This window comes from Chiloscyllium plagiosum, unplaced genomic scaffold (assembly GCF_037043375.1).
Source record: "Chiloscyllium plagiosum isolate Xiang-an unplaced genomic scaffold, Cpla_swu_hap1 HiC_scaffold_17, whole genome shotgun sequence".
NCBI classification, from domain to species: Eukaryota; Metazoa; Chordata; class Chondrichthyes; order Orectolobiformes; family Hemiscylliidae; genus Chiloscyllium; species Chiloscyllium plagiosum.
The window spans coordinates 5053249-5065743 of record NW_028270155.1 but is presented as its reverse complement, the minus strand read 5'-3'; the positions used below and the strand labels follow the sequence as shown (position 1 = coordinate 5065743).

The following is a 12495-nucleotide window of genomic DNA, read 5'->3' as shown; positions in this document are numbered from 1 at the left end:
ATAACCCTCCAAACCATTCCTATTCATATACCCATCTGGATGCTTTATAAATGCTGTAATTGTACCAGTCTCCACCACTTCCTCAGGCAGTTTATTCCATAGGTACACCACCCTCTGCGTGCAAATATTGCCCCTTAGGTCCCTTTTATCTCTTTCCTCTCTCACCTTAAATCGATGTTCTCTAGTTTTGGACTCCCACTCCCTGGGGAGAAAGACCTTGGCCAATCATAGAGTCCTACATCATGGGGACAGGCCCTCATGGATACAGCTAACAATCCAGTAGCACTGGCCTCGAATCTGAGGAATTGAATACAATTGTCACAGAGTGGTCTCTTGATGAAACTCAGTAACTGTTGATCTTAATTGAAACTCTGTACAGATTATCGCTAATGCCACCGGCTGTGACACTAGCGACTCCCAGGAAATTGCTGATTGTCTAAAGAAGCTGTCTGAAGAGGAATTGTCAAACATTGTGAAACCTCCCGAGGTATGGTGCAAGTTCATTCTTCCTTCCTTCACATTGTAGATACTTTCACTTCTGTTTCTCCGGTATATCCCCTGCATCCTCTTCTCAATCTCAGTTGGTAAGCTGTGATGGTTTGGTTGTATTATCACTAGACTATTAATCCGAAATCTAAGGTAAGGTTCTGCGGAGTCAGGTTCCACTCCTACCGTGATGGAATGTGAACTCAACTTTTAAACAATTTCTGTAATTAAGAGTCTAATGTCACTTGTTGGGAGAGAATCTCTCAGGAATCAAATGTGCTGCCTTTCCCTGGTCTGGCCTACATGTGACTCCAGGCCCACTGCAATGTGGTTACTTTGTACCTGCCCTCTGGGTAATTAGGGATGGTTAATAAATGCTGCATGTGCCAGTGCTGCTTACATTGTGAATGAATTTTTTTAAATTGTTAAATTCACAGTAAAACACTTGTCACATCCTAAATTTGCAGAGCTTATGCAATAGTGTAACGTAGACAATAAGGAGTCATCTGATTGTTTATGCCAAGTAACGATCCAGCCAGTTCACTCTCGTCAGGGTAAAAACAATGACTGCAGAAGCTGGAAACCAGATTCTGGATTAGTGGTGCTGGAAGAGCACAGCAGTTCAGGCAGCATCTGAGGAGCAGGAAAATTGACATTTCAGGCAAAAGCCCTTCATCAGGAATACTCTCACCACCTGCTAATCTGTGGAAATCTTCACCTTCCTCCCTCTTCCTCCCATAACCAACTTTCTGTTGCCTCCATGCTCCTGTTCTTGTCTTCTCTCCTACTCTTTATGTCCTTGGAGACGACACATTTGATTCCCGAGAGGCTGTCTCCCAACAAGTGACATTAGACTCTTAATTACAGAATTTGTTTAAAGTTGAGTTCACATTTCATTACGGTGCTTCTCTTTGTTTGTGCTGACATAAATATTCATCTTAGTGTGGAAACAGGGGCCTAGTTGCTGAATCATGGATCCTAAACGACACAGGAGGAAGATCCTGGGTCTCTGCATTATTTGGTTTGTTGGTGTCAGACATTTTGCAGTGACCTCCTCAGTTTGCCTTCTGTCTGCTCCCACCCTCTCTCTCCTTGAGAATATTTGCTGATTGGAAGTGAGAGATCAGGGAAAATCTAGGACCTTATTAAGTGCTGAGGTGGAAGTAAAGAAACAAAGTCAGCAAGTGACAAAACAAATAGCATGTATCCTCTCAGTAAACATCCTGTCAAAGACTCTCTCAATAAGATCACTGCTCTTTCTTCAAATGTTAATGCCAAACCCTGATTGGCCAAGCACCAGAAACAGTTCAGCATGTGCACCCAGCTTGTGCTGATGCTGTTTCTCCCACTCTGTAAGCAGTGTGTGTTTGTGACCAGCAGAAGGCGCTGGTGCTGCTTTGTGCTTTGCTCAGTTCTACGCTCCCAGTTTGTCCACCTCTCCAGCAACCCACGCTCCCACTGTGAGCTGCTCCTCTCTCTGATTGTTGCAAGACAGTGGCTTTACATAAAATTGTAGAAAATAGGAGCAAGAGTATGCCATTCGGCCCTTAAGCCTGCACCAGCCTTCATTATGTTCATGGCGAATCATCTAACTCCATGCTCTGTTCCTACTTCCTCCCCATTCTCTTTGATCCCTTTAGCCCTATGAACTGTATCTGACTCTTTCTTGAAAACATTCATTATTTTGGTCTCAACCACATTCTGTGGCTATGAATTCCACAGGCTCCTCACTTTCTGCATTTCTCCATATCTCTGTCCTAAGTAGTCTGCCCCATATCATTAACTGTGATCTATAGTTCCGGACTCTCCATCATTGGAATCATCCTTCTTGCGTTTACCCTGTCTAGACCTGTGAGAATTTTGTAGGTTTCTGTCAGTTCACCCCTGGCTCCTCTAAACTCCAGTGAATATAGTCCTAACTGATCCAATTCCTCTTCGTATGTCAGTCATCGAGTAATACAATATGGAAACGGGCCCTTCAACCCAAACTTGTCCATGCTGACCATGGTGCCCACTCAGCTAGTTTAAATTGCCCGCATTTGGTCCATATCCCTCTAACCTCCCCATCCATGTACCTATCCAAATGTTTTTAAATGCTGCTGTTGTACTGCCTCAACCACTTTCTCTGGCATCCCATTCCATACATGCACCACTCTCTGCGTGAAGAAGTTGCCCCTCAGGTCCTTCTTAAATCTTTCCCCTCCCACTTTAAACATATGCCCTCTAATTTTCAATTCCCCGTCCCTGGGAAAAGGACAATATGCTTTAATCCTACCTATGCCCCTCATGATTTTACATATCTCAGTCAGGTCTTCCCTCATTCTTCTACATTCTAAGGAATAAAGTCCTTACCTGGCCAATGTTTCCCTGTAACTCGGGCCTCCTAGTCCTGGCAATATCCTTGTAAATCTTCATTGCATTCTTTCCAGTTTAACCAGGTCTTTCCTATAACAGGGTGACCTACACTGTACACATTACTCCAAGTGCGGCCTCACCAACGACTCATACAGCTGTAACATAACATCCCAAAGCGTATACTCAATGCTCCGACCGATGAAGGTCAGCACGTTAAATGCCTTCTTCACCACCACCCTGTCTACGTGTGATGCTGCTTTCAAAGAACTATGTACTTGTACTCCTAGGTCTCTCTGTTGCACAACACTCCTCAGGACTTTACCATTACTGTATAAGTCCTACTTTGGTTTGACCCAAATTGCAACACCTCATGCTTGTCTGTATTGAATTCCATTTGCCAATCCTCAGCCCACTTCCCGATCTGATCAAGACCTCTCTGTAATTTTTGATAACCTTTCTCGTTATCAACAATACTTCCTAATTTTGTATCATCCACAAACTTATTAATCATGCCTTGTAGATTCACATCGAGATCAATGATGTAAATAACAAATATCTATGGTCCCAGCATAACAAAATCCTGCCATCTCAGGAATGGTGTGATTGGTAACCCATCCACCACCTTCAATGTTAACTCCTTCCACCGTTGACAGCAGTGTGTACCATCTACAAGACACAATACAGGGACTCACCAAGACTTCTTTGACAGAACATTCCAAACCCTCAACCCCCCACTATCTGGAAAGACAAGATCCCTCTCCAATAGCATTGTGGGTCTGTCCACAGCACATGGACTGGCTTGGTTCAAATTGGTAGCTCACCATCACCTTCTCAAAGGCAGCTAGAGATAAGTGATAGGCAATTAGGTGATAAATACTGACCCTGTCACTGATGTGAAATCCCATTAAAGAATGAAAAGAAACTGTTTTCCTGATCTAGAGGACATTAAATCAGTCAGAACATTGACAGTTGTCTCTTCTACTTGCCTTGAATATTCTTTGCTGTGACTCTGACTATTTGGGGGATCCTTTGAGTATTTGCACAGTGTTACAGGATGTAAGGTATTGGTGGTATCTCCAGTTAAACATCATGTATTCTTTCCTAATGAGGCAATTCTATCTGTCGTGGTGGATGGTGCCTTCTTGCACAGAGAGGTGGAACAATTGGTTGAGGGAAAAGAGATCAACTCGGTTCCATACCTGCTGGGAATCACCAATCAAGAATGTGGTTGGCTATTGGCAAAGGTGAGATTACTGTCAGCCTTTGATTGGCTCTGAGTTGATGGCTGTCGATCTCGGACTGGCCCAGGAGCTGCATGAGGGACATTTTCTCCCTTCCACTTCCAATGTTGATTTTTTTCCCATATTTGGAGCTCAGTCCCACCTCCTGTGCATCACCCACCGACCCCTTTCCCATTTGGTGTCCAATGGTGGTATTATCGCCAGACTGTTAATCCAGAGACCAGGTAATGTTCTGGGAACCAGGGTTCGAATCCGCCACGGCCAATGATGGAATTTGATTTCAGTACAAATCTGGAATCAGGATTCTGACGATGACCATGAATCCATTGTCGATTGTAAGGGAAGCCCACGTGGCTTGTAAATGTCATTTAGGGAAAGGTGCTACCGTCCCTTCTCTAGTCTGGCCTACATGTGACTCCAGGCCCACAGCAATGTAGTTGATCCTTAACTGCCCTCTGGGGCAATTAGGGATGGGTCATAAATGCTGCCGAGCCAGTGATGTCCACATCCCTTGAATGAATTTTTTTTAAAAAACTGCCTGTGGAGAGAGATATACGTGGTTAATGGTTCAGATAAATGACTCACTTGAAAACGTTAACACTGTTTCTGTCTCCACAAATCCCCTCAATATGATATCAGCCCCTTTCTGAGCTGCTGCTACTAGAAATCCTATCCCCTAGTGCATTCCAAGCGTATGGCACAGTTCATTGTGACAAAGGCTGCATCTATGGATTGTCTCAAGTGTGGGGTGGAATTTAGTTGTTTTATTTCCCTGTTAATTCCACCTCCCGTCTACCCTGCCTGAAAGAGCGCACTCCCCAGGGATGTTACTAGGATTATCTTATTGGTGAATTTGTGATTAATGTTTTCTCTTGTATTATCTGGTATTCTCCACTTATATTCTGGTGGGGAAATAATCCTGCTTTATTCAGGAGACATTGCTGTCGTTTTAATCATGAGTTGCATTCGCTCTCATTCATAGAGTCTCTGTTTAATTAGACTCTGATTTCAACTGATTGGCTGGTGCTGTACTGAAGGACACACGTCATGGGGTGAGGTTGTCACATTGACCCCCCCCTTCCCCCAGTTGAATGTGACAGTCAGCTGTTATTCAGGCAAAGTGATGATGCACACGTAACGTTTGATTTGAACTATTGTGCTCTTCAGCTGTTGAGCCCACCCGGCTGGGAGGAGGGGATGGTCCGGGAGACCATGGAGTCTGTCCTGACGAACATGAGTCTGGTGAGTTCTCAACTGGTCCTGCCCTTTAGGCTTTTAGACAAGATTTGGAAACCAGCCATTTCTATGTTGTCAACTGCAATCTTTTTGAATTGTGACTATGGGCGGAAACAGGTAAAGGTCTGTTTTAAAACCAAGGAATGAGGAAGGAATTCCTGCACTATTTAAAACAAGGAGCTGATTGTGAGTTATGTTTACACTGCTGCTTCACAAGCCGTGGGGGAGGGGAGAGAAGATGGCCCAGCACTGGGATGTGGGGAGAGTGATTTAGCTGGCAACGAGTAGCTGAACTGCTTTGTGCAGATGTGACCAATCACAATAACAACTCTCTGATTGCCTCTGGGCAAGTGAACAATTTGGGACTTTACTGTAGATGGAGAGAGGCCTCTGGACTGCTATGTGAGTAGATTCTGTTTCTCTCTCTGCAATTTATCTATTGCATCCTCTGCACCCGATGTGGCCTCCTCTATATTGGGGAGACAGGCCGGCTACTTGCGGAGCGTTTCAGAGAACACCTCTGGGACACCCGGACCAACCAACCCAACCACCCTGTGGCTCAACATTTCAATTCCCCCTCCCACTCCACCAAGGATATGCAGGTCTTTGGTCTCCTCCATCGTCAGACCACAACAAAACGACAGTTGGAGGAAGAACGCCTCATCTTCCGCCTAGGAACCCTCCAACCACAAGGGATGAACTCGGATTTCACCAGTTTCCTCATTTCCCCTCCCCCCCACCCTGTCTCAGTCAAATCCATCGAATTCAGCACCGCCTCCCAAACCTGCAATCTTCTTCCCGACCTCTCCGCCCCCACCCCAGTCTGACCTATCACCCTCACCTTGACCTCTTTCCACCTATCACATTTCCGACGCCCCTCCCCCAAGTCCCTCCTCCCTACCTTTTATCTTAGCCTGCTGGACAAACTTTCCTCATTCCTGAAGAAGGGCTTATGCCCGAAACGTCGATTCTCCTGTTCCCTGGATGCTGCCTGACCTGCTGCGCTTTTCCAGCAACACATTTTCAGCTCTGATCTCCAGCATCTGCAGACCTCACTTTCTCCTCAAAGATTTTTACCCGCCACTGATGTCAGGCTCACTGGTCTATAGTTCCCTGGCTTGTCCTTACCACCTTTCTTAAACAGTGGCACCACGTTAGCCAACCTCCAGTCTTCCAGCACCTCACCTGTGACTATCGATGATCCAAATATCTCAGTAAGAGTGGTTAGCACTGCTGCCTCACAGCGCCAGAGACCCAGGTTCAATTCTCACCTCAGGCGACAGACTGTGTGGAGTTTGCACAATCTCCCCGTGTCTGTGTGGGTTTCCTCTCGGTGTTCCACTTTCCTCCCACAATCAAAACGATATGCAGGTCAGGTGAATTTGCCATGCTAAATTGCCCATAGTGTTAGACGCATTAGTCAAGGGTAAATATAGGGTAGGGGAATGGGTCTGGGTGGGTTACTCTTCAGAGGGTCGGTGTGGACTTGTTGGGCCAAAGGGCCTGTTTCCCTGTGGGGAATCTTATCTCGTCCATGCCGACCAAGTTTCCCAAGCTAAACTAGTCCCACCTTCCCGCATTTGGCCCATATCCCTCTAAACCTTTTCTATCCATGTATCTGTCCAAATGTTTATTTTAAATGATGTAACTGTACCTGCGTCCACCACTTCCTCTGGCAGCTTATTCCATAGATGAACCGCCATCTGTGTGTAAATGTTATCCCTCAGGTCCCTTTTAAATATTTAGACTCTCACTTTAAAAATATGCCCCTAGTTTTGAACCCCCCAAGGGGTAAAATAAACATTTGCTGTTCACTTAATCACTGCCCCTCATAATTTTATAAACCTCAGTAAGGTCACCCCCTCAACCTCCTCCGCTCTGGTAAAAAAGACCCAGTCTATCCAGTCGATCCTTATAACCCAAACTCTCGAATCTCCTGGTAAATCTTTTCTGAACCCTCTCCAATGTAGAAATATCCCTCCTGTAGCAGATTTGATTGAATCTAGTGCAAGGGGTTGAGGTTCTCCAGTGGTATCAGTTCTTAAACCTGATGGGTGAATAGAGTCGACACAGATCACAGGAAAGTAAACGCATCAACAAAAACATATTCATATCTAATTCCTTGGTTAGAAGACTATATCGGTAGGGCTGGGAGTGCTCGTTCCTTACTAAGATTGATTTATTGAAAGATTGCTGGTAAGTATTTATTTATGCAGCGAGACTGGAAAGCAGGGGGTTGTCAGGAAGGTAAATTCTCCATTTAAAAACTGCATTGATTAAAAGAGCATTCCTCCCATTACAGACATTGGCGTGGAGTCAGGGAGAGCTATCCAAAAGGGAACAGGTTTCTGGCCCTGGGTGTTCTTTCCCTGCTGCCTGCGAATGCCGCACTTCCCCAGTTCGTGTTTGTGAAGCTTATTGAATAGAATTCACCCCACAGCAACGTACACTGTCTAACATTTCCTCATTCATGTACAGATTAATAAAGATTTCCTGAAGACGACCATTGATGAGTATTTGGGTGACACACAGGACAAAAGCAGAATCCGAGATTTATACCTTGAGCTGTTGGGCGATGTAATTATGTTGATGCCCACTATCGAATTTGCCAGATTTCACCGAGGTACAGAATATAGGAAAAGCTTTCTCTTTCTCACCCGTCCCCTTTCCGCATTATTGATTTGCAAACTCTTCCTCTTGATTTTTCTTCAATAGTGGAATGGGGATGTCACTGGCTGGGATGTCACTGGTGGGGATGTCACTGGCTGGGATGTCACTGGCGGGGATGTCACTGGCTGGGATGTCACTGGCTGGGATGTCACTGGCTGGGATGTCACTGGCGGGGATCTCACTGGCTGGGATGTCACTGGCGGGGATGTCACTGGTGGGGATGTCACTGGCTGGGATGTCACTGGCGGGGATGTCACTGGCGGGGATGTCACTGGCTGGGATGTCACTGGCGGGGATGTCACTGGTGGGGATGTCACTGGCTGGGATGTCACTGGCTGGGATGTCACTGGCGGGGATGTCACTGGCGGGGATGTCACTGGCGGGGATGTCACTGGCTGGGATGTCACTGGCGGGAATGTCACTGGCGGGGATGTCACTGGCTGGGATGTCACTGGCGGGGATGTCACTGGCTGGGATGTCACTGGCTGGGATGTCACTGGCTGGCTGCCATTTGTTGCCCAATTCCTGATTATCTTTTGAGAAGGTGGTGGTGAGCCGCTATCTTGAACCATTGCAGTCCACATGCTGTATCTGAGACCCACCGTGCTGTTAGGAAGGCAGTTCTAGGATAAAGACCCAACAACACAGTAGGAACTGTGATATAATTCCCGGTCAGGGTGGAGAGTGGTTTGGAAGGGAAACTGCTGGTGGTGGTATTTCCTTTGTATCTGCGGCCCTGTCCTTCTGTAGAGGCCATAGGTTGGGAAGGTGCTGTTATTGGAGATTTGGAGAGTTACTGCAGTGACTCTTGTAGATGGTGTACACTGCTTCACCAGTGCATCATTGTGAAGGGAGTGAATGGTAAAGGTGGTGGATGAGCTCCTGATCAAGCAGGCTGCTTTGTCCTGGATGGTATGACCATATTGTGTGTTGTTGGAGCAGCACACCCTGACTCTGACTTCCTACCATTGCCCTTTTCTTGAGCACCACCACTACCCCCCAATCCCTTCAAATCAAAGAGGATAAGGCAGTACAGGGCATTAACCCTATCCAGTCCACTACTGAATCACCTCCACTGACTCCCACACCCAGAATAAACCCATTCTGAGTTGGGACTGCCCCTTTCCAGCTTTCTGGAACCTATCCCAGTTTCTAAATCCTAACTCCAGTGGGACCTGCATTGGCCAATGAAGATTTGGGACTCCAGCTCAGTGACACCAATGTTAGGGAGAGGGGGGTTATCAACTGAGGTTCCTGCTCCTGAAAGAGAGAGAGAGAGAGAGAGACTCCTCTGTTACTTATCTTTGCTCTCAGGACAACAGTCTCAGTTTCTTGAGCCTCTCAGTACGATTTAAGAGATTGATCTCTCTGTTTGCTCTTTGCAGATGCTGGGAACACAGTCTTCCTGTACGAGTTTCAGCACAGACCCAGTGTATACGGAAACATCCGGCCTGACTTTGTCAAGTCTGACCATGGAGATGATATTGGATTTGTGTTTGGTGCTCCATTTTGGAACAACGATGTTAAATTATTAGGTGAGAATATTCCCTGGAGTTTTACCAGGTGTATTTTGCCACATTTTGAAGTCCTGCTTGACCAGCTGAGTATGGTCTCCAATCTCACGGACACCAGGCAGATGGTTTAACGAGCATCGTCTGTGGTTCAATAATTCCCTGGAGAAACCTTTCAACAAGAAATGCAAGTCCTAAATGAAAATACTGCACATGCTGGAAATCTGAAATAAAAACTAAAATATTAAGGAAACAACAGAGAGAGAGAGAGAGAGACAGTGTTAACATTTCAGGACAATAACCATTCTTCAGTCAGTGCTGTTTTCATGAAGGGTCATGGTGACCTGAAGCGCAAACTCTGTTTCACTCCTGTCTGATCAAAAATTGACAGAGAAGTTGCATAATCTTTGTCTAAAGTTAAAAATCACACAACACCATGTTATAGTCCAACAGGTTTAATTGGAAGCACACTAGCTTTCGGAGCGACGCTCCTTCATCAGGTGATTGTGGAGGGCTCGATCGTAACACAGAATTTATAGCAAATATTTGCAGTGTGATGTAACTGAAATTATACATTGAAAAATTGATTGTCTGTTAAGCCTTTCATCTGTTAGAATACAGTGATAGTTTCACTTCTTTCATGTGTAAATCACAAAACTTTTTTTAAAGTTGCATTCTCGGGTTAGCTGTTAACAATGGTGATAGCTAGACAATATGTTTGTGATTTGTGGGGTCAGTGATGATGCAGACACAATGGGTGAATGGCATCCTTTTGTGCTGTAATTGCAACCCTACCTTGGGACCATGGCACTGAGTCCAAAATCTAAACAGAATAAAAACAGCAAGCAGTTTTGTTCTTAATGCTCCAGACATTTTTCTTCAAAGATTTAAAGGGCAGGATTTTTAAATGCCTTGATATCTTGACTGTTCCTTTTGCCAATTGCTTTTCACAAGCCTTTTGGGCATTTTTGACAGATGCTATGGATAGGTCTGGTCAGTGCTAATGAGCTTGATCTGCTTTTTACTCACATTAATGCTTAACTTTAACAGTTTTAAGAAGCTCCTTGCTTTATTAAACACTATCTGTAATTCCTCCCCCAGCCTACCCAATACAATCTTGGAACTATATCCAAATGGGATGGGAGCTTAACTCTCCAAAAGACTAATCTGATTAAATGCACAAATACAAATAAAATTCAGACATGTTCTGACCAGGTCTACTGTGCACACTTCCCATTCCACATTTCTAGATGACCCAAATCCGAATTGGGTGGAGATAGCTGCTAATTTAATTACCCAGTTGTCCTCGTGAAGCGTACAGGCTTGAACACAAACCACCCTCCAACCCACTTCTTGCCCTGTGAGAACTGGATGTTCTGTGTTTGTGGATGCTCTCCACCTAGACATGGGTATCTCCAGCTCTCTGGGATATAGAATTCCGAAAATTCACAACCTTAGAAATGAAAGGGTGCCTTCTTGTGGTGCAGTAGTGGTGTCCCTACAACTGGGCCAGGAGGCCTGCGTTCAAGTCCCATCTGCTTCAGAGGTGGATAATAACATCTCTGAGCAGGCTGATTGGAAAAATAGGTTACTTTTTTTTTAACAATGAAAAGATTTTTCCTCAACTTAGTCTGAATTAGCCGACCCCTTCTCCTGAGCCTGTTGTCACTGGTTTTAGACTCTCCAGTTGAGGGTAATGTTTTCTCAGCATCTACCTGATCAGCGTGTGAATTGGAAAAGCAATCAGCCATTCACCCCCTCAAACCTGCTCCTGCCATTTATTGAGATTGTGACTGACCTCACATTCTCTCCAAGCCCCAATAACCTTTGACTCTGTTAAGTCCTGTCAGAATTCTACACAATCCAGTCAGATCATCTCTCATTATTCTAACCTCCAGACAATACTCGATATAATCTCATTTTACCAAGGTCACCAGATTGGGATTCAGCCAATCTGCCTTTAGTTAGTTCCAAAAGATAACAAGGTAAGATTCTGACAGGAGGCTGTTTGCATTCAGATATGATAATGTAATCAGAATGGAAGGTTAGTCTTTACACAAAAGTGCAAGAATATAAAGGAGAGCAAGCCCTGTCTGGAGCAGGTCAGGGGGTGACTTTATCCAGTTTCAGGAACAGTGCCTTAGAAAGGACATATCATCTTCAGGAAGGAAACAAGATTGATTCATCAGAAAGTCGGAGGGATTGATTTATCTCAAATGGAGCAGTGTCTTACCCAAGGCACACATCACTGAGTGAAACAGAATGGGATGGAATATCTTTGGAGCTTGTATTTTGTTAATAAAGGATGGTCAAGGGGTGGAACTGCCTTTAGATGCTGAATCTCAGTGAGTGGGGGGGCGGGGGGGCTTCAATCCAAGATTGATGGAGTTTTGCTGCAGGGGGGCACAGAAGTCAAGGTGGGTGGATGGACTTACGATTCAAATCAGCCACAATCTCGTTGACTGACAGAACTGACTCGAAGGGCTGAGTGGCCACCTGCTGGTCCTTTTTTAAGCAAGTCGCTGTTCCCTGACTTTAAATAGCACCTGAAGACAGAAACTGTATCAATGGTTGAGGTCAAGGTTACCTTGATCAATGCTGCCCGAACTGCTGCATCATCTTGAGCATCTTTAATGTTTATTTTAAATTTGCAGTAACCACAACCAATATCCCAACATTTCAGTGTCACTGAGAAGGTGTCATTGTGAGGATATCACTGGACTAGGAGGGACCCAGGTTAATGCTTTGCAGACAAGGGTTCAAATCCCACCATATTTGACTCTTAACTGCCTTTAGAAATGAGCCTCGCAATCCTTTCAGTTCAAGAGGCAATTAGGGATGGACAAATACTGCCCCCAATAGTGACAACCACACCCCATGAAAGGGAATTTAAAAACAGTGAGTTGCTATTTCTTGTTGATGACTCTCTATCAGAGCTGGATAACTGCAGCATGTTTAATCTCCTAATAATTACCTGTGTGTGTTGTGACCTCTCC

At 45.1% G+C, this 12495-nt stretch overlaps 1 protein-coding gene across 1 annotated transcript in view; it reads left to right on the top strand.

Annotated features, from left to right (window-relative positions):
* Positions 1-12495, top strand: part of LOC122558202 (cocaine esterase-like) — a 145417-nt gene that overhangs the window by 27201 nt on the left and 105721 nt on the right. The window contains exons 7-11 of the mRNA XM_087995697.1: positions 380-487; positions 3951-4085; positions 5250-5324; positions 7797-7941; positions 9374-9523. Coding sequence (XP_087851823.1) covers positions 380-487; positions 3951-4085; positions 5250-5324; positions 7797-7941; positions 9374-9523 — 613 coding nt within the window. The remainder of the gene's footprint in view (positions 1-379; positions 488-3950; positions 4086-5249; positions 5325-7796; positions 7942-9373; positions 9524-12495) is intronic.